Below are 22411 nucleotides of genomic sequence, written 5' to 3'. Positions count from 1 at the left end.
AATTGCACAACATATTTTGGGGTTCATTTTCTTCTGTTACCCTTGTGAAAATCCAAAATTTAGTGCTAAGTGTCACGCTCACGCCTTGGCTGATTGGCGCAAGCCAGGGGGTTGTGGCCTCACTGTGCCACAAACCAGACTACCCTGGAAGGGGCGTGACTACGACAGCTACCTTGGTCTTCACTGAAGCCTCTGATGGTGAGGTCAGGTTTGTGTGGCAGGTAGTTGCCTGGTGCCACTCCAGGGTGGTGTCTGGATGTGGCTGCTGATCCCACTCGGGAACAGGACATCTGGACAGGTGCGAGTGACAAGCAGATTGAGACACAGAGCAAGCAGGCAAGGCTGAGATACAGGGCAGGCGGGCACGGCTTGGAGACACGGGGCAGGCGGGCACGGCTTGGAGACACGGGGCAGGCGGGCACGGCTTGGAGACACGGGGCAGGCGGGCACGGCTTGGAGACACGGGGCAGGCGGGCACGGCTTGGAGACACGGGGCAGGCGGGCACGGCTTGGAGACACGGGGCAGGCGGGCGTGGTATGAGAAGGAACAGGCCGGCGCCTGTTAACACAGCAGATGCAGGTAACTGTATAGGCAGGAAGGAGTGGAGTGTGTTGGAACAGGTTAGGAACTGAGCCGCAAGAGTGCGGTGTAGGCGGAGCTTGCAAGAGTGCGGCGTAGGCGGAGCTTGCAAGAGTGCAAAGTAAGATAGGGAGGACACAGGGAAAGACCCAGCAGGGAAAGGAATCACAGACAAGGAGGTTGACGGACAGAGGTAAGGCAGAGTTCAGACAGGGAAACAGTATGAGACAATGTACAGGGACCGCAGGATACAGGAACCAGGATATTCTGCCTCCTGGAGGGCTAGCAGAGAAGTACCAGGCAAGTACTCAGACAAGGCTAGGACAAGACAGGGACCAGGATATAAGCCTCCTGGCGGGCACTCAGAGTGTACAAGAAAAGCTAGGAGTAAAAACTCTCAAGAAAGGCAAGACAAAGGACAGGGCCTGGCTTCCTCAGTAGCAAGGAGCTAACTGAGTAGAGACATTGCACAGGCAAGGGTTAGTGGGTGTGTTGACCCTATATAGTAAAGGGCTCCAGATGATTGGCTGGGGACAGCTTAGACCGGTGCACCCTGAGTGCATAAGAAGCAGAGAGTTCAGGTGCCGCCCCCTATACACAGTCAGGAAACATGAAGAGAGAAAGCAGGAAAACAAGAGGCATAGCGCATGGAGCTGGCAGCAGGCAGAAATCACCGCATGACCTGGAGCAGTGAGTAAGTTGGTGTGTGGGGATGGGAGGCCATGCTGTGATGCCAGCAGGGTTGTTAAACTAAAAGATTTATCTGGGAAATTTTTTATTTTTTCTATTTTCACAGTTCTACGTTATAAACTTCTGTGAAGCGCATGTGGGTGCATGGTGCTCAATACACATCTAGATAAGTTCCCTAAGGGGTCTAGTTATCAAAATGGGGTCATTTGTGGGGAGTTTCCACTGTTTAGGCACATCAGGGGCTCTCCAAACATGACATGGAGTCCACTAATTATGCCAGCAATTTTTACATTCAAAAAGTGAAATGGTGCTCCTTCCCTTCTGAGTGGTTTCCCCCCACATATGGGAAATCCGCATGCTCAGAATAAATTGCACAACAAATTGTATGGTCCATTTTGTCCTGTTAACCCTTGTTAAAGTAAAAAAATGAGGTCTAAAGGAAATTTTTTGTGAATGTTTATTTTTTTCTTTCCTCAAACAATTTAATCCTGTAAAGCACCTGAAGGATTAGTAAACTTCTTGAATATTGTTTTGAGAAGCTTGAGGGGTGCAGTTTTTAGAATGGTGTAACTTTTGGGTGTTTTCTGTCATATAGGCCCCTCAAAGTCACTTCAAATGGGAGGTGGTTCCTAAAAATGTTTTTTTACAAATCTTGTTGTAAATAAATGCAAGTTATATCAAATAGACTTTACCACTATCATGAAGTACAATATGTCACGAGATTGTCATAGAATCCTTGGGATCCATTGACGTATTCCAGAGTTATGACCTCCATAAAGTAACAGTGGTTACTTTAGAATTGAAAAAATTGGCCTTGTCAGGAAGTTGAAAAATGCTTTGGGGTGTGGGGGCATGGCCTGGGCTCTGAGCATGTAGGCAGCAAGAGCTCTAAGCTCCCACAGTCACATTTTAAAGCTGCAAAATAAGCGTGCTTAGGGTTAACCAAAATAACCTTGCTGGACCCTATTTTATTTATAAACTTTGGGTGCCCATTTTGAGACAAAAAGCAGGAATCTGGTCCAAAGAGGACCGAAGAAATAAGATTTTACAAGTCTGGATTGCTGTGGTGCAGCAGAAGCTGAGGGACATCACTCCACATCATCTGCCCTTCTGTGAAGAGACCGGAGTGCCAGCGCAAGCTTTACTGAAACCAGGATTGATCTAGAGGATCATTATTGGTACTGAGGACTTTATTTGGACCCCCCCAGTAAGGTACAACATAATTCCAGCTGTCTGCACAGCTTTCTGTCTGCTGTGTGTGGAGGATAGCAGTGTGGCTGTGGCGGAGGGATACAGACTCCTGCATGTTCATCCCTGCTGATTACACCTGAATGCCGCTGAATTCTGACTGCTGTAACATCGGGGTGAGGTTAGCGGAGACAGAGGAGCTTCACTGGACATATTCTAGCGTGGCACGCTGAAGAGGAAAGCAAAGACACCGGCGGGGACTCTTTCTTTGCCAAGGAGCTGAAGGGCGGAGGGATACCACCAGGCTTCTAGGACCAGACCCCGGAATCGGCCAAGAACAGCGCTACACAGCCTCATAAAGGACCGGATCAGAGGCAACTAGCACCGGGGGAGCCACTAAAATCTGCTGAGGTGAGGCACAACTGAAATCTGGTCACTAGAACCGGACGCTGCACACTGATCACAGCCGCAATAGAACTCAATGGGAAGTAGTTCCAGCTGTGTCCAGCCTGTCAGCGTTGCAGAAACCTGATGTCACAGGTCCCGCAGCACATAGCAAGCGGCCCTCGGTACTACAGGCTCAGCTATACCCCCGAACTGTGCGGCGCAGCAGGCAGTTATCCCCAAGAGTACTGAGAAGGATATAGATTGCGGGGAGGGCCCTCACTATCCCCACACAATGAAGGAATAGTGACTATTCTGCACTTACCAGCGGCGCAGACTTATAACACAATAGTGACCGCAGTTTCTGGCTGGTGGCCCCGGTGCCCTATACTCATCTGTGCAGTGCACCATAATAGATGATTATCCACTCTATCAAGCGAGGATCAGAGCTACAGTGGACTGCTTGCATTATTATTGAGGAATTGTGTGACTTTTGGCGCTCTTACTGAGGGTTTCTCAGTTGACTTCTTTTCTGAAACTTGTTTTTAGACCATTTTACTTAACTTGTCTGATTGATCAAGCTAAATGGGTCATAGATCTTAGGCCAGGGAAGGCTGCGTCGCAAATTAAGATGCAGTCGGGCGGGGGCAGAATTAATAATAGCTCACACAGGGTGACGAGGCACAATTTGGGGGCATACTCAAAATCCTATGAGGGTATCCCTAAAGTGTTAAGCCCCACAAAATCTAGGTCACCTTTGAAAAGAGGTGAGCCCAAAACGCCTTATATAAAACAATCCCATAACCCTGCACCTGTCAAAGCTGCAAAAGGGGGATCAGGTATCCATAACCTATTGACAAAAACACTGCTTAAAACACAACCTGAAAAACTTCAAAAAAAGAAAAATTTGGGGGGACACATTAAAACTCCTCCTCCAAATCAGCCCCTCACGGAGGAAATGGACACTTCCAAATCAAACAAAAGGAAGGGCCCAGACGATCAGGAAAACACCGAGAGTCTTTCTTCTGAGGACTCCGACAGTGTCTCAGCTGACTATACCCCAAACACAAGCCCTGAAAGGCAGAGGCCTAGAAGGGACACTGGAGGAGGTCCATTTCCTTCGTTTGAGGTTCCTCCTCCATCCATCAACCTGGGGGAATACAAAGGGTCCAATAAACAAGCTACCGAAGGCTTCATGGTGGATCTCTTCCAGTCCTTCAGTGATGCCCTAAAGATAGGGTTTGAGACTCAGGCTAAGGCCCTACAGGAAACTTGCAGGAATCTTAGCCTAAAGGTTGAGAAATATGAGGTAAAGATGGTACAGGCGGAGAGGGACATAGTTTACCTCTCAAAGGAAAATTCATTCTCTTCTCAAAACGGAGGTTATTTCCCTTAAAAATAAATTAACGGATCTGGAGTACCGAAGCAAGAGAAATAACTTAAAAATACGAGGTATTCCTGAGTCGGTCTCCCAGGCAGATCTTTCAGATTACACTAAAAATTATCGCCAAAATTGACAGAATTAGAAGTAAATATTGATCGTATACACCGCCTCCCACGTCCACAAGGGGTCCCACAGGAAAAGCCTAGGGACACTATCCTCAGAGTCCATTTTTTTTTTAAACCAAGGAGAAGGTTCTATAATCTGAGAGAGGTTCACCTCCAGAGCCATATGAAGATTTAAAGATTTTCCAAGACTTCTCCAAAGAGACAATGGGCGCAAGAAGGTCCTTCAGAGATTTGACCTCTAAACTTAGAGAGCTCAGAGTGTCATATAGATGGGGTTTCCCTACCAAGCTATTAGTCTGGTATAATGATAAACATTACCCCATCTACACTCCACACAAGGGTCAGAAGTTCCTTAAATTTCTGATGGATGAACCAGCCTTTAGGGATCGGGATTAGGACTGATTTTTATCTTATGTTCGAATTTACAAGGTGTATACTATTAATTTCCTTTTCATGAATATGAATATCTTATGACCCGTATTTACAGTTTATTGATGTCACTGTGGGAACTTGCCACTTAATTTTTTCTCACATTTTCCCCCACACTAAGGTGAGACACCAACCGGTTTGGAGTCCTCCAGGAGAACTCTCAAGTTCCTAATTTTTTTTTTTGTTTTTTTTTTTTCCTGTATTTCACTTTTTTGCTTGTTTCCATTTTTCTCTTTTGATATTGCACTCTAACGATGAAAATCTTATCACACAATGTTAAGGGGCTCAACAGTCCGAATAAGAGGTGTGCGGTATGGAAGGAAATCAACCGAACCCGTGCCAAATTGGTATGCCTCCAAGAGGTTAAACTGGCCTTCGATCAACACCTGGTCTTCCAGCACAAGAACTTTCCACACATGTACAAGTCACTGTCTACAAAGAAAAATCTGGGGTCATTACACTGGTAGGTGGCACCGTTCCTTGTCAGCTCATCAAAGAGATACCAGACTCGTTGGGCAGGTTTCATATACTCATATGCTTACTCCATGAAAGGCCATGCACAATAGTGAATGTATACGCACCTAGCAAGGGACGCATTTGTTTCTTGAACAAGCTAATCAAAAAAATAGACAAAGTCAAAACAGGCGATCTAATCTTACTAGGCGATTTTAATATTGTCCCAGATAGTAGCATTGATTCATCCTCATTAGTTCGCCACAAGGTTCCAGCTTTGAAAAACTGGTTAATTCAAATTGAGCTTTATGATGCATTTCGTTGCTTGAACACGTCGTCTCGTGAGTATTCTCACTTGTCAGATGTACATAAGACAGCATCTAGAATCGATCTACTACTTACTTTAACCAAAATTAAGCATATACGGTTCATGCCAAAGACCATCTCGGATCATACCCCAGTTCTCGCTGAGTTCCTCGTGGGTCCTCCCTCTGACAAGCCATTCCGCTGGAGACTTAACCCAGCCTTGTTATATATACCAGAGTACAAGCAAGAGATAGAAAAAGTTCTCTTAAACTACTTCAAGGAAAACTTATCTGGTGAAGTTAATCAGTTCACGGTCTGGAACGCCCATAAGGCGGTCCTGAGGGGATGCCTTATGCAGATCCTCTCTAAACATAAGAAGAGAAATAGGGAAAAAATTACAAACCTACAGGCCCAATTTAATGATCTAGAAAAAAAAACAAGCCAACTTGAAAGTTCCTTCCCAATCCATCCAGGCTGAGATTTTGAGACTAAGAGTCTGAGATCTGAAATCTACCAGGAATACGATGCAGCCATCAAAGCATCTAGGTATAAATAATATACATCTCTCAACAAGCCTACCATGTTTATGATGAGGAAATTAAAAAGAGAAAGAATCAAAAAAAAAAAGATAACTAAGATTGTATCTCCCTCAGGTGATTGCAAAATTCACCCTAGGGACATTGTCAACTCATTTGCAGATTTCTTTAAAAATCTTTATAACCTGAAAGATGACCCCCCAAACACCAGTGATTAACTCGAATTTTGTGGATTCTTTTCTTCAGAGTATCGATTTACCAAGAGTTGATGAGCTGGACTTGAATTATGTCAAAAGCCCTTATACAGAGAGTGAAATAGTTGATGTTATCAAGAAACTGCAGTCCCAAAAATCACCAGGGCTGGATGGCTTCTCTGGGGAATACTATAAATCCTTTTAAAAAATTCTGGCTCCACAGTTGGCTTCCGTCTTTGGTCTGGCATCCTCTCGGGCGATGTTAGAGGCGACAATTGTCATGATTCCAAAGGAGGGGGGAGACACCGAGAGGATACAGAACTATAGGCCAATCTCGCTCATAAACAGCGATATTAAAATCTACTCAGAGATCATCACAAACCGACTAAAAAAACATCCTTCCACGTCTGTTGGTGGATGACCAAATAGGGTTAACAGAGGGCCGCCAGGCCTCAGATGGGACTAGAAGGGTGTTGAACCTGATAAATTTAGCTAACAACTCGAGAACCCAAGCTGCTTTTCTGGCACTGGATGCTGAGAAGGCGTTCCATAGACTAAACTGGCTTTATTTAAAAGCAAATCTCGCTAGATTTGGCTTTGATGAGAAGTTTCTATCAATAGTCTTCACCCTATACTCGGGTCCTAGTGCCAGGATCTATGCAAACGATTTCCTTTCCGACTCGTTCAACATTACTAATGGCACGAGACAGGGGTGCCCTCTGTCTCCCCTTCTATTTGTGCTTGCCATAGAGCCCCTAGCTGAAAAAATTAGATTAAACAATGATATTAAAGGCTTTGAACTGCGATCACGAAATTTTAAAATCGGGTTATTCGCAGATGATCTTACTCACACTTCTTGATCCTGCAAATTCCATTAAAGCCCTTTCAGATGAACTAGAAAAATTCTCTAGAGCATCCTATTTTAAGATAAACCCACACAAATCCAAATTTATAACTCTAAACATGAAACAATCTGAAATTAACGAAATAAAGACTCAAACCCAGTTAATTTGGGAGGAGAAAGAGATTGACTATCTAGGGATTAGAATAGCAGGATCAATCCAAGCCACAGTTGGGGCCAATTTAGACAGCATTATAAAGACTATTACAGGCAATCTATCCTTTTTGGCTCAGAGACTTCCATTTTTGGGAAGATACTGGCAGTCAAAGCCTTTATCCTTCCCAAAATTTTATACATATTTAGGACTTTGCCAGTTAGCTTTCCACGCCAATCCATTGATAAAATACAAAAGCTCATCCGACTATTTATTTGGAAATGTAAGAAAGCAAGAATATCTGCAGACTTACTTTATAAAAATAAAAAACATGGGGGCGCAGGACTGCCCAACATATACGCTTATTATCAGGCCTCACTTATTAAACAGAGCTGGCACTGGTTTATGGAAAACATGACACTTCCGGCTTGGTATGGCTTGGAGAGAGATGCTAGTGATGGAGGTTCCACGTGAAAGCTTTTCTTTTACCTCCTCCTGCAAAAGCACAGTGCGAACTCATCGCATTCAATATTTCGGTCGATAATCTCAGCCTGGAGGGAGCTCATTAAGCCGACTAAAAATATCAAAAAAGGGGGAAATCTAGAATCCTGGAATAAAAAAGGTGGAGGTTGTTTTTATTGGAGTGGAGTTCTTGATATTCAGTGAGATCAAGGCTAAATATAATCTACCGTCATCTGAGCTGGTCTTTTACACCATGTTGAAAGACAAAATTTGGAAAATCATAAAAGGGAAGACTTTAAATTATGAAATGCTAACTTCACTGTTGTGCAACCTTGAAAATAAAAACCTCTGGAATCTGCGTAATTTGTATAGATCTGTCGTCAAGGACCTAACGAGCCACAAAAACATATATATGAAGAGATGGGAGTCCGATTTAGGTGCTGATATCTGTCTCGAGAATTGGAACGATGCCATCAAAAACACTTAAAATTCCAACATATCAATGGGTCTTCACGAGGGTTATTTTAAACTGTTAACCTTGTCGGGGTATAGTACCACCTATTTATCACATTTTAACACAGAATTATCTTCCTCGTGCTGGAGAGGCTGTGGACATCAAGGGAACCTCTACCATACATTTTGGGGTTGTTCAAAGATCAAAAACCTCTGGTTCCAGGTCACACAGCATATTAACCTCATTGCTAAGGACTTCACAATTACGCCTGAAAGAGCACTTCTTTCATTAGACATGCAACAATTTGATGATTCGGTAAGATACATTATCATACACATCCTCTTAGTGACTAAGACCATTTTGGCACAATGGTGGAAGAAAGTCGAGGTTCCTATGTTTTCGGACATACTTGATAAGACAAGCCAACATAGCGATTTGGATTGCAGATTTCGATTAACAACAATCACATCCACAAATATACAAAAAAAATGGAAGACTTGGAACAACAAATTCCTTATCAAATAGACCTATTAAGAGGTATTATATTTTGAGGCCTAAACATGGCCGTTGTAGTACCGGGATGTTGTATCTCCTTCCAAGAATGTTACCCCATAATAAGGATTGGCGATTTTCTTTTCCTTTTATGTTGTTATTCGCTATATGATATTTAATACCTATTTGTGGGTTCTCTAGTTTTAAATTTTTTCCGTACCTGTACAAGGTTCTTTACTTCCCATTCCCTTTCCTCCCTTCCTACCTTCCTTCCCTTACCCTGTTTAATTACTGAAAACCAATAAAATTATTTGAAAAGAAAAAAAAAATGCTTTGGGGTGAAGGGGTTAAACTTTTAATATTTATTTTTTTTTTATTTTTAAAGACTAGAAGCTTCGATCATCCGATCGCCTGTTCTACACACAGCAGGGCTTCAGATCTGCTCTATGTAGCAGAAATGCTCACTTTCTATGAGCGCCAACCACTTGGCAGCGCTCATAGCTATCCGGCAATGACAGCCACATGGGTCTCCTGCAGACTTGGGGTTCTCATGTCAACTCATCGGCAACCTACGGTCATGCGACACGGGTGCCAATGGGCGGAGCTAGTGACGTGCTTCCGGCACGATCATATTAAATGCCACTGACAGCGGTATTTAACATGTTAAAAACCACGGGTTGATCGCCATTCCACGCTTGGCTGTTACGGGCACATGGCAGCTAATGAAATCAGCTGACATATGCTGGAAATGTTGCAGGCTCATCGCCAGAGCCTGTAGTGAACAGGGAGAGACGATCTTAGACGTACCTATATGTCTAAAGTCTGAAAGGGGTTAAAGAACCGGAATTAAATTTTTCACGCATTTATGAGGTTGTATGCTTCTAGTGTATATCTCATAAAGGCTAATCAGACTGAAACGTGAAAAAATTGAATGTAAAGTATTCTTTGATTTCAATAAAAAGTAATCTTCTAGAGGACCAGTTTCCATCTCTTTATTACTACCACTTGTGGTTGGGCATTCCACAGTCTGAACTGAACTGTAAAAAACCATTTCCCTTGTAGCTATCAGAATCTTCTTCCACCTGAAAGGAGTGCTCCCTGGTACTAAGTATGGTCTTTGGAAGGAATAAGTCATGTGCCAGTCCTTTGTACTGACTAGAGTTGAGCGACTTTGGTCGGATCGGGTTTCGTGAAACCCGAATGAAACAAAATAAGTTTCAGATGAAACTCGTCCGACTAGAGCAAAAAAAGTCGGAGTTTCGTCCGACTTTTATTTCCCATTGACTTGCATTGGGGTCGGGTTTCGGAAGAAACTCCGACTTTGTTTTTCTCTAGTCGGACGAGTTTCATCTGAAACTTATTTTGTTTCATTCGGGTTTCACGAAACCCGATCCGACCAAAGTCGCTCAACTCTAGTACTGACCACTCATATAGTTATACATATAAATGGCATCTCCTTTGAGACGTCTTTTTTTTCTAAGCTAAACAACCCCAACTTTTCCAACCACTCATCGTGAGGCCTTCCATTCCTTGTACTAATCTAGTTGCCCGCAATTGGATAGTTGCGATGTCTCACGGACGTTTCTCCTCTCCCCGAGACAATGGTGACTCCCTTTATGCAAATAATTCGGGGTAATACGTGGCACGCTCTTCGGCAGTTACGCATGCATGTCACAGCTGCCTTTTTTCACTCCATGGCCAGAATACAATCTGGTAATGACTTCACATTGTAATGGCACTGAGGGATCCAATGTGATAATTATAAAATGAGATCACTCAGAGTTATCGTATCAGTCTCATGCGTATCTACCAGTATTGGTGACTTTCTATAACTGTGGCATGAGGAGCCACAATATTTCATTAATTCCCCTGGTGTATCTACAAGAAGAAATGCATAGGGAGATGGGGCATAAAGGAACTGTAATTGACCCATGGGCTAAGCCAATGGTCCCCAACCTTTCTGACCTTAAGAGCCACATTCACCTCTGAGATGGGGCCGTGAGCCACATCCAAATCCCACCCCGTTCAAAGTATTGTCAGCCAAAGCCCCCATTACAAGCATAATGATAACCAAAGTTTTTCCACAGAAATCACTCCAAAGTAGTACACTGAGATCCAGGGATTCCCACAATACCCCCATTCAGTATTCTCCCATCACACTGTCACATCCAGGTTTGAGCACCTCCTCTGACAGCTACACGGTGCATTTGGCGCAGGTCAGCGCACCGTCAAAAGGACGCATGTGCCGGCAAACGCATACCTGCGTACGGCCTGCGTACCCAATGCTAAAGATAGGGTGCGCAGGTCGCATGCAGTGTCATGCGCCCATAGGCGGAGCTGACCGGAGGAGGTGCGGCCGTGGGCGGAGCTTCATGGCGGCTGTGCGCATCCCTCCGCAGCTCCGGGAAACGCTAGTGTGAAAGTAGCCTAAGACCAGTATATGTGCACCCAGATCTCTTCTGTGTAGGGCTACTCAAAAATTCACCATTTTGAAATGTACTCTTCATACCTGTTTGCTAGAGCTGGACCTAATGAACCAAGTTGCTGACAGTCGCGAGCCACATGTGGCTCCGTAGCTACAGGTTGGGGACTGCTGGGCTACGCTATGACTATGGATATATGGACAAACCACATTGAATGGATCAGACCGTTTCTTTTTATAAATGACAGATTCCTGGTCCTCAAGTAAGGTTTCTGCGCTGGTTCTGATGTGGTGATCCTCAGATGAGATACCCATCACCTGCTTTTTCATTTGTATTATACCCACAAGCTAGATTCTAACATTCATTATATGCATTAGTGCAATTTTGGGGTATCAGTAACTGCATTTTTTGGGATAAAGGAATTTCGACCATAAAAGTCTAATAGGTGTTACTTTTGTATGATAGCCCTTAGTTTATTAATTTTTTATCAGAATTTATTGTGGGCTACACTTCTACATCTGACAATGAGGTGTCCATATTTGCTGATGCCATTGCATAATGTGTCAACTGACATGCATGAAGGAGCAATGGCATAATTCCCTGTCCCCACTGGTAATGTTTTATTCTAATCTGTGTGCATTTTACTCTCTTAGGAACAGCAGCTGAAAAAAATTAAGGCTAAATTTCGACGATTGGGTGTCACCGAGGAGGAGAGGGGTCCCGAACAGCTCTTGTCAGAAGATGTGGACAATGGTGAGTCCTCCGCACCCATTTATCGTCTCTTGTTTGACTCATACTATCCCTTTTGTCAATGTCTTTCACCTTTGAATTGTATAACCAAATCCATGCAGATGCTTTCTAATTTCTTCAGATGCATTGCCCATTTCTTTGGGCAGCATGTTGATGCCGGTTCAAGATAATGATTGGGAAGAGCTCATCCGTACAGGGCAGATGACACCATTTGGCACAAAGATAACACCGAAAGAAGAACATAAGCCAAGAAAACTGATGCTAAATGAGACCTCAGATTTTGAGAAATATCTTTTTGATCAAGCGCAAATGGCAGCGCAGAGGAAACAACCATTTGCTACAAAAAAGGGTCGAAAAGAGAGAGTGAAAAAAGAGGCTAAGAAGGATGGAAGAGCTTTTAAATCAGTAAATCAGAGTGTCACCATGCCATCGGCTGAGAAGAGGTTGACCAAAAGAATGAATAAATTACAGAGCAGAGCCTTGAATACTCGTTTCAGGACAGGAATCTCATGTAAAAGAGATGTCCTGTCCACGGAAAGCAGTCAGAAACATGATAGCGAGGGGTCGGTGTACTCTTCTGATGAGCAAGAGCAGAGCATGGAGGAGGATGAGGAAGAAGAGAGCATGCATGACTGCCCAAGCTCTGATTATGAGCTAAAACCTCTAAAGCAAAAAAGGGTTACAAAAAGACTCCAAAATCAGGGAATGGATCCAGATTTTCTCCCAATCTCTGATGAAGATGACAAAGTGACTCCTCGCCTGTTAAAGGGTAAACGGTGCAGAGATGATGGGGACGCCAAGGCCTTCAAGCATCGAATACGGTAGGTTGTTTTATTGGTCTATGGTGCATTCTGCATTAACCTGCATTAAAGAGCATTCCAGGTTCTGTTTAAATGAATGAGTATGAAACAGGTTTATCGGAAAAAACCTTCACATTTTCAATCCAGTGGATCTCCATTTTTTTTGTACTTCCTGTAGGGATCATGTGCCATCATCTCTGCTGAAGCCAATGATTTGCTGCAGTGGTCACATGAGTGATGCACGCAGATATCGTGAGTCATCAGTAGACTGAAGCGGGGTATAGGTTTTTAAAGCACCTCTTCAGTGTTTTCTTTTTTTTTCACAGCAGGAGTGGTGCTTTAACCCCTTCATCCCGAAGTCTTTTTTCACCTTCCTGACCAGCCCATTTTTTTCAATTCTGACCACTGTCACTTTGAGGTCATAACTCTGGAACATTTTAATAGATCCTGCTGATTCTGAGAATTTTTTTCTCATGACATATTGTAATTCATGATAGTGGTAAAATTTCTTTGATATGATTTGCGTTTAATTGTGAAAAAATAGGTAATTTGGCCAAAATTTCAAAAATTTAGCTATTTTTGATCTTTAAATTTTTATACCTTTAAATCAGAGCGTTATGTCACACAAAATAGTTAATAAATAACATTTCCCACATGTCCACTTTACATCGGCACAATTTTGGAGCCAAATTTTTTTTTTTGTTACTTTATAAGGGTTAAAAGTTGATAAGTGACTTTTCATTTTTTCAACAAAATTTTAAAATATTTTTTTAGGGACCACCTCACATTTGAAGTCACTTTGAGGGGTCTATATGACAGAAAGTACCCAAAAGTGACACCATTCTAAATAACGCACCCCTCAAGGTGCTCAAAACCACATTTAAGAAGTTTATTAACCCTTCAGGTGCATTACAGTAGCTGAATCAATGTGGAAGGAAAAAAAATGAGCATTTAACTTTTTTTTTTTTTGTTTATTAAATGCATAGTAGTACATACAGGCAATGATATCCAACATATAACATGAATTTAACAATTAACCAAAACTGTGTATGAACTGAACTCGCATAATGTCAATTACTATGGTATTGGAACCTGATTTTCAAGTGTCTCAAGTAAGTACCATGAGATTTGTTTGAATGGTTTCCTCAATCTATCTTTTTTTTTTAAATCAGATAAATTTTTATTAACACAGTTCAAGATGGAAAACAAAAGGCAATCACAATATTGCTAATAATAACAGTGATAACAATTAAAAATTTCTACCCCTCCCATCTCCCTCCACCCCTATTGCATGCATGAAAAACTACCTTGAAATACATTGGGGAACCGAAACCTGCAGTTCCGGAAAAGGTAATAGGTTTTTGACAACTATGAGAGACAATTACCTTTTACAACTGGTTCAGGACCCAACAAGAGGGGGGGCACTGCTAGACCTAATATTAACCCCTTAGCGACAGCCAGTTTGCAGCTTAATGACCAGGCCAATTTTTACAATTCTGACCACTGTCCTTATGAGGTTATAACTCTGGAACGCTTTAATGGATCCCGCTGATTCTGAGATTGTTTTTTTCGTGACATATTGTACTTCATGTTAGTGGCAAAATTTCTTCGATAAGTCTTGTGTTCATTTATGAAAAAAACGGAAATATGGCGAAAATTTTGAAAAATTAGCAATTTTAAAACTTTAAATTTTTATGCCCTTAAATCAGAGAGATGTGTCACAAATTTCTTAACATTTCCCACATGTCTACTTTACATCAGCACAATTTTAAAAGCAAATTTTTTTTTTGTTAGGAAGTTATAAGGGTTAAAAGTTAACCAGCGATTTCTCATTTTGGCAACAAAATTTACAAAACCATTTTTTTTTTTAGGGACCACATCATATTTAAAGTCATTTTGAGGGGTGTACATGACACAGAAAATACCCAAAAGTGGCACCATTCTAAAAACTAGACCCCTCAAGGTGCTCAAAAGCACATTCAAGAAGTTTATTAACCCTTTAAGTGCTTCACAGGAACTAAAGCAATGTGGAAGGAAAAAATTAACATTCAACTTTTTTTTGCAAAAAATTTACTTCAGAACCAATTTTTTTTTTTTATTTTCACAAGTGTTAAGAGAAAATCAACCACAAAATTTGTTGAACAGTTTCTCCTGAATACGCCGATACCCCATATGTGGGGGTAAACCACTTTTTCAGCACACGGCAGAGCCCGCAAGGGATGGAGCGCCGTTTGACTTTTTCAACGCAGAATTGGCTGGAATTGAGATCGGATGCCATGTTGCGTTCGGAGAGCCCTTAATGTGCCTAAACAGTGGAAAACTCCAACAAGTGACCCCATTTTGGAAACTAGACCCATTAAGGAACTTATCTAGATGTGTGTTGAGCACTTTTAACCTTCAAGTGCTTCACAGAAGTTTATAACGTAGAGCCGTGAAAATAAATCCATTTTTTTTCCACAAAAATCATACCCCCACAGTTATTGTGCGATTTGTCCTGAGTACGCCAATACCCCACTGGGGGAACCACTGTTTGGGCGCATGGGAGAGCTTGGAAGGGAAGAAGTGCCATTTTGGAATGCAGACTTGGATGGAATGCTCTGCGGGCATCATGTTGCTTTTGCAGAGCCCCTGATGGGCCTAAACAGTGGAAACCCCCCACAAGTGACCCCATTTTGGAAATTAGACCCCCTAAGGAACTTATCTAGATGTGTGGTGAGCACTTTGAACCCCCAAGCGCTTCACAGAAGTTTATAAACGCAGAGCTGTGAAAATAAAGTATTTTTTTATTTCCACAAAAGTTATTTTTTAGACCCCAATTTTTAGACCCCCAAAGTTGGTAAATAGTGGAAATCCCTCAATTCTTGCTCCAACCCTAACCCCAACACACCCCTAATCCCAACCCTAACCCTAATCCCAACCCTAATCCCTAAGGCTACGTGCACACGCTGCGGAATCTGCTGCGGATTCATCCGCACGGATTTTGCAAGATCCGCAGGTCAAAAGACCTGCGGATTATCCTGTGGTTTGGCCCTGCGGTTTTACCATCTCCACAATGGTGGAAATAGGAAACCGCTGCGGAATCCGCAGAAAGAATTGACATGTCAATTCTTTCTGCGGTTTAGAAACCGCAGATAATCTGCGTGGAAATTTCCGCAGTGTCTGCACTGCAGTTTTTTATTCCCATAGGCAATAATGGTACTGTACACTGCAGCAGAATCCGCAGCGTGTGCACACACCCTAATTCTAACCCTAATCCTAGTTCGCCCTAGCCCTAACCCTAGCCCAACCCTAACTCTAGCCCTAACCCTAATGGATAACTGAAAAAAAAAATATTTTCTTTATTTCATTGTTGGCTATATAAGGGGGTGATAAACAGGGGGGGGTTATGTACTATTTTTTTTATTTTGATCACTATGATCGTTTATCATAGTGATCAAAATAATGAATGGAATCTGCCAGCCGGAACCGGCAGATTCCCGGCGGGCGCACTGCGCATGCGTCCGCCATTTTCAAGATGGCGGCGCCCATCGGAGGACGCCGGCGGGACCACCTGGAGGGGATGGAGGACCACGGAGAGGTACCGGGGGGGATCGGGGACCCTATTTCTCTCTCCTCTGATGTGCGATCACATCAGAGGAAAGAGAACTTTACTGCATAATCGCGGCTTTTTTTTTTTTTTTTTTTGCGGTCGCCTGAAGGGTTAATAACGGCGATTGCAAAAGCGGGGTTGATAAAAACCGACCGATTCATGTTCTCTGGGGTCTCGGCTACCCCTGGCAGCCGAGACCCAAGGGGAAAATCCGACACTGGGGGGCGCTATGTACTTTCTCCACAGCGCCGTGAATTAACGGCGCTGTGGTTTTAGTACACTCAATTACCGCCGTTAAAAGGCGTATCGGCGGTCGCTAATGGGTTAACCAACAGACTAGTCCGCATATCAAATATAAGGGTTGAGGGTCACTTGGGTAATAGTGATCACAAATTAATAAGTTTTCATTTATCCTTTAATAAGATGTGTATTAGAAGGGTTACAAGGACACTAAACTACATGAAGGCAAATTTCCAATGGATGAGAGATGATCTTGGTGCAATTAACTGGGACGATATCCTGAGACATAAAAATACACAAAGAAAATGGGAGATGTTTATTAGCATCCTGAATAGGATCTGTGCATGATATATACCGTATGGGAATAAACATGCTAGAAATAGGAGGAAACCACTATGGCGAAATAGAGCTGTAAGGGGAGCAATAAGAGATAAAAAATAAAGCATTTAGAGAATTAAAGCAAGTAGGTAGTGATGAGGCATTAACTAAATACAGAAGATTAAATAAATTCTGTAAAAAGCAAATCAAAACAGCAAAGATTGAGACAGAGAGACTCATTGCCAGAGAAAGTAAAAGTAAATGATAAGAAACTAAAAAATGATAGTGTCGGTCCCCTTAACCCTTTAACCCCCAAGGGTGGTTTGCAAGATCATGACTGGGCCAATTTTTACAATTCTGACCACTGTCCCTTTTATGAGGTAATAACTCTGGAAGCTTCCATGGATCCCGGTGATTCTGACATTTTCTCGTGACATATTGTACTTCATGCTAGTGGTAAAATTTCATTCATATAACTTGCGTTCATTTGTGAAAAAAACGGAAATTTGGCGAACATTTTGAAAATTTCGCAATTTTCCAACTTTGAATTTTTATGCCCTTAAATCACAGAGATACGGCACACAAAAAACTTAATAAATAACATTTCCCACATGTTTACTTTACATCAGCACAATTTTGGAACCAAAATTTTTTTTTTTGCTAGGAAGTTATAAGGGTTAAAAGTTAACTAGCGATTTCTCATTTTTGCAACACCATTTTATTTTTACGGACCACATCACATTTGAAGCCACTTTGAGGGGTCTATATGATAGAAAATACCCAAAAGTGACACCATTCTAAAAACTGCACCCCTTAAGGTGCTCAAAACCACATTCAAGAAGTTTATTAATCCTTCAGATGCTTCACAGGAATTTTTTGAATATTTAAAAAAAAAATGAATATTTAACATTTTTTCACAAAAAAAATACTTCAGGTTCAATTTTTTTTTATTTTACCAAGGGTAACAGGAGAAATTGGACTGCAATAGTTATTGTGCATTTTGTCCTGAGTACGCTGATACCTGATATGTGGGGGGAACCACTTTCAGCGCATGGCAGAGCTCAGAAGGGAAGGAGCGCCGTTTCACTTTTTCAATGCAAAATTGGCTGGAATTCAGATCGGACACCATGTCACGTTTGGAGAGCCCCTGATGTACCTAAACAGTGGAAACCCCCCACAAATGACACCAATTTGGAAAATAGACCCCCCAAGGAACTTATCTAGATATGTGGTGAGAACTTTGAACCCCCAAGAGCTTCACAGAAGTTTATAACGTACAGCCGTACAATTAAAAAATCTTATTTTTTCCACAAAAATTCTCTTTTCACCCTCAATTCTTATTTTTCCAAGGGTAACAGGACCCTAAAAGTTATTTGTGCAATTTGTCCTGAGTACGCTGATACCCCACATGTGGGGGTAAACCACTATTTGGGCGCATGGCAGAGCTCGGAAGGGAAGCAGCGCCATTTGACGTTTTTGGCTGGAATTGAGATCGGACACCATGTCGTGTTTGGAAAGTCCCTGATGTACCAAAACAGTGAAACCCCCCCACAAATGACACCATTTTGGAAACTAGACCCCCCAAGTAACTTATCTAGATTTGTGGTGAGCACTTTCAACCCCCCAGTGCTTCACAGAAGTTTATAAGGCTCGGGCGTGAAAATAAATAAAATCGTTTTTTTTCCACAAGCATGATCTTTTAGTCCCCATTTTTTTTATTTTCCCAAGGGTAACAGGAGAAATTGGACCCCAAAAGTTGTTGTCCAATTTGTCCTGAGTACACTGATACCCCCATATGTGGGAGAAAACTACTGTTTGGGCACACGTCGGGGCTCGGAAGGGAAGTAGTGACGTTTTGGATTGCAGACTTTGATGGAATGCTCTGCGGGTGTCATGTTGCCTTTGGAGAGCCCCTAATGTACCTAAACAGTGGAAACCCCCCACAAATGACACCATTTTGGAAACTAGACCCCCTAAGGAACTTATTTAGATGTGTGGTGAGCACTTTGAACCCCAAATGTCTTCACAGAAGATTATAATGCCCGGGCATGAAAATTAAAAAATCATTTTTTTCCACAAAAATGATATTTTTGCCCCCAATTTTTTATTTTCCTAAGGGTAACAGGAAAAATTGGACCCCAAAAGTTGTTTTGCAATTTGTCCTGAGTAGGCTGATACCCCATATGTTGGGGGTAAACCCCTGTTTGGGCGCATGGCAGAGCTTGGAAGGGAAGGAGCACCATTTGACTCTTTCAACGCAGAATTGGCTGGAATTGAGATCAGACGCCATGTTGCATTTGGAGAGCACCTGATGTGCCCAAACAGTGGAAACCCCCCAATTATTACTCCAACCCTAACCCCAACACACCCCTAACCCTAATCTCAGCCCTAGCCCTAACTCTAATGGGAAAATGGAAATAAATACATTTTCTTTTAATTTTATTATTTTTCCCTAACTAAGGGGATGATAAAGAGGGGTTTGATTTACTATTTATGGCGGGTTTTTGTTTTTGGTAGTTGTCGCACGCTAAAAGACGCTTTTTATTGTAAAATAGTTTTTGCATCACCACATATTGAGAGCTATAATTTTTCCATATTTTGACCCACAGAGTCATGTGAGGTCTTATTTTTTGCCGGACGAGTTGACGTTTTTATTGGTATCATTTTTGGGCACGTGACATCAGTTGATCGCTTTTTATTCCGATTTTTGGGACGCAGAATTAACAAAAACCAGCGTTTCATGAATTTCTTTTGGGGGGTGCGTTTACACCGTTCCGCCTGCGGTAAAATTGATTAAGCGCTTTTATTGTTCTGGTCAGTACGGTTACAGCGATGCCTCATTTAGGTAGTTTTTTTTTGTTTTGGTGCTTTTATGCAATGTTATGCAAAACAATGTTATAAAAAAAATTATTTTTCATCGCTTTATTCTGCGAGCTATAACTTTTTTATTCTTTTGCTGATGATGCTGTATTGCGGCTTGTCTTTTGCGTGACAAGATTACGTTTTCAGCGGTACCATGGATATTTATATGCGTCTTTTTGATCGCGCGTTATTGCACTTTTTATTCGGCGGTATGATAATAAATCATTATTTTTTGCTTCGTTTTTTTATTTTTTAAGGGGTTCGCTAAAGGGGTTAACTATTGGGACAGTTTTATAGGGCGGGTTGTTACGGACGCGGCAATACCAAATATGTGTACTTTTATTGTTTTGTTTTTTTTTAATTTCCAAAAAATGAATTTATTAGGGAATATTTTTTTTTTTAATTTTATTTAGCGTTTTTTTTTTTTTTTAATCATTTTTACATTTTTTTTTTTTTTTTAACATTATTAAATTGTCCCAGGGGGGACATAACTGTCATGTGACAGATCGCTGATCTGTCACATCACAGATCACTGTGACAGATCAGCGATCTGTCACAGGCACTGCACAAGGCTTCCTTGTGGCTGCGCTTTGCAGGCACTGAGGAAGCCAGCTCCCTGCAGGCCCCCCGAAGGTCCCCGTCGCCATCTTGGATTCGGGGACCTGCAGGGATGGAGCCCCCCGCAGCAGCGCTGCACATTGCGCCGCTGTGGGGGGCTCAGGGAAGCACGGAGGGAACCCTCTCCCTGCCGATGCTTCCCTTTAACCCCCGGTACACCGCGATCATGTTTGATCGCGGTGTGCAAGGGGATAACGTGTCAGGGGCGGTCCGTGACCGCCCCTGACACATTGTTGCAGGTTTCAGCTGTGATAATCAGCTGACACCCAGCCGCGATCAGCGGCGCTGACCACGTGGGCGCCGCTGATCACTGTGACGTACTATCCCGTCCCTGGGAATTAAGTCCCAGGGCACATGGGCAGGATAGTACGTCACATGACAGAAAGGGGTTAAAAATAGTCTGGGTGAAATGGTGGATGAGGAAAAAGCCAATATGCTTAATGACTTTTTTCAACAGTATTTACACAAGAAAATGCCATGACTGATAACATTATCTGTGATAAAAAAAATTCTCCATTAAATGTCACCTGCTTAACCCAGCAGGAATTATGGCGGCGTCTAAAAATCACTAAAATTGACAAATCCCCGGGCCTGGATGGGATACACCCCCAAGTACTGCAGGAATTAAGTACAGTCATAGACCATTATTTTTAATCTTTAAAGATTCCATAATAACAGGGTCTGCACCACAGGACTGGCGTATAGCAAATGCGGTGCCAATATTCAAAAAGGGTACAAAAACTGAACTTGGAAATTATAGGCCAGTGAGCTTAACCTCAACTGTGGGTAAAATCCTGGAGTGATTTCTAAGAGATGCTATACTGGAGTATCTGAAGAAGAATAACTTCATGACCCAATATTAACATGGGTTTACGAGGGACCATTCCTGTTAGACTAATCTGATAAGCTTTTATGAAGAGGCAAGTTCCGGACTGGACTAATTAAATGCAGTGGACGTGGTGTATATGGACTTTTCAAAAGCTTTTGATATGGTGCCACACAAAAGGTTGATACATAAAATGAGAACAATGGGGATAGGGGAAAATATGTGTAAGAGGGTTAAGAGCTGGCTCAGGGATAGGAAACCAAGGGTGGTTATTAATGTAGCACACTCGGACTGGGTCACGGTTAGCAGTGGGGTACCACAGGGGTCAGTATTGGGCCGGCTTCTTTTTAACATATTTATTAATGACCTTGTATGGGGCGTAGAGAGTAGAATTTCAATATTTGCAGATGACATTAAACTCTGCAGGGTAATCAATACAGAGGAGGATTTACAGTATCTAAACTAGAAGCTTGGGCTGATAAATGGCAAATGAGCTTTAATGGGGATAAATGTAAGGTCATGCACTTAGGTAGAACAAACAAGATATATAATTATGTGCTTAATTGTAAAACACTGGGCAAAACTGTCACTGAAAAAGACCTGGGTGTATGGGTGGGCGACAAACTCACATTTAGTGGCCAGTGTCAGGCAGCTGCTGCAAAGACAAATAAAATAATGGGATGCATTAAAAGAGTCATAGATGCTCATGAGGAGAGCATAATTTTACCTCTATATAAGTCACTAATGCTACCCCACTTAGAATACTGTGTACAGTTTTGGACTCTGGTGTATAAGAAAGACATTGCTGAACTAGAGCGGGTGCAGAGAAGAGTGACCAAGGTTATTAGGGAACTAGGGGGTCTGCAATACCAAGACAGGTTATCACACTAGGTTATTTAGTTTGGAAGAACGAAGGCTTAGGGGTGAACTTATTACAATGTATAAATATAGGAGAGGACAATACAAAGACCTTTCTAATGATTTTTTTACTCTTAGACCTGGGACGGGGACAAGGGGGCATCCTCTACGTCTGGAGGAAAGAAAGTTTAAGCATAATCACAGACACGGATTCTTTACTGTAAGAGCAGTGAGACTATCAAACTCTCTGCCGTATGATGTCGTAATAAGTGATTCACTACTAAAATTTAAGAAGGGACTGGATGCTTTTCTTGAAATGTATATTATTACGTGTTATATACACTAGTTTCCTTAATATTGCGTTGATCTAGGGAGCTAGTCTGATTGCCGTACGTGGGGTCGGGAAGGAATATTTTTCCCCAATGTGAAGCTTACTGATTGCCACATGGATTTTT

At 42.2% G+C, this 22411-nt stretch overlaps 1 protein-coding gene across 3 annotated transcripts in view; it reads left to right on the top strand.

Annotated features, from left to right (window-relative positions):
* The window catches only part of ERCC6 (ERCC excision repair 6, chromatin remodeling factor), a 258882-nt gene that overhangs the window by 78410 nt on the left and 158061 nt on the right, over window positions 1–22411 (top strand). For all 3 annotated transcript variants that reach the window (XM_073552075.1, XM_073552073.1, XM_073552074.1), the window contains exons 4-5: window positions 11749–11848; window positions 11967–12666. In XM_073552075.1, coding sequence (XP_073408176.1) covers window positions 11749–11848; window positions 11967–12666 — 800 coding nt within the window. The remainder of the gene's footprint in view (window positions 1–11748; window positions 11849–11966; window positions 12667–22411) is intronic.

Source organism: Dendrobates tinctorius, unplaced genomic scaffold, assembly GCF_039654945.1.
Source record: "Dendrobates tinctorius isolate UK_male_01 unplaced genomic scaffold, ASM3965494v1 ptg000184l, whole genome shotgun sequence".
NCBI lineage: Eukaryota > Metazoa > Chordata > Amphibia > Anura > Dendrobatidae > Dendrobates > Dendrobates tinctorius.
This window is presented reverse-complemented; position numbering and strand designations above follow the sequence as displayed.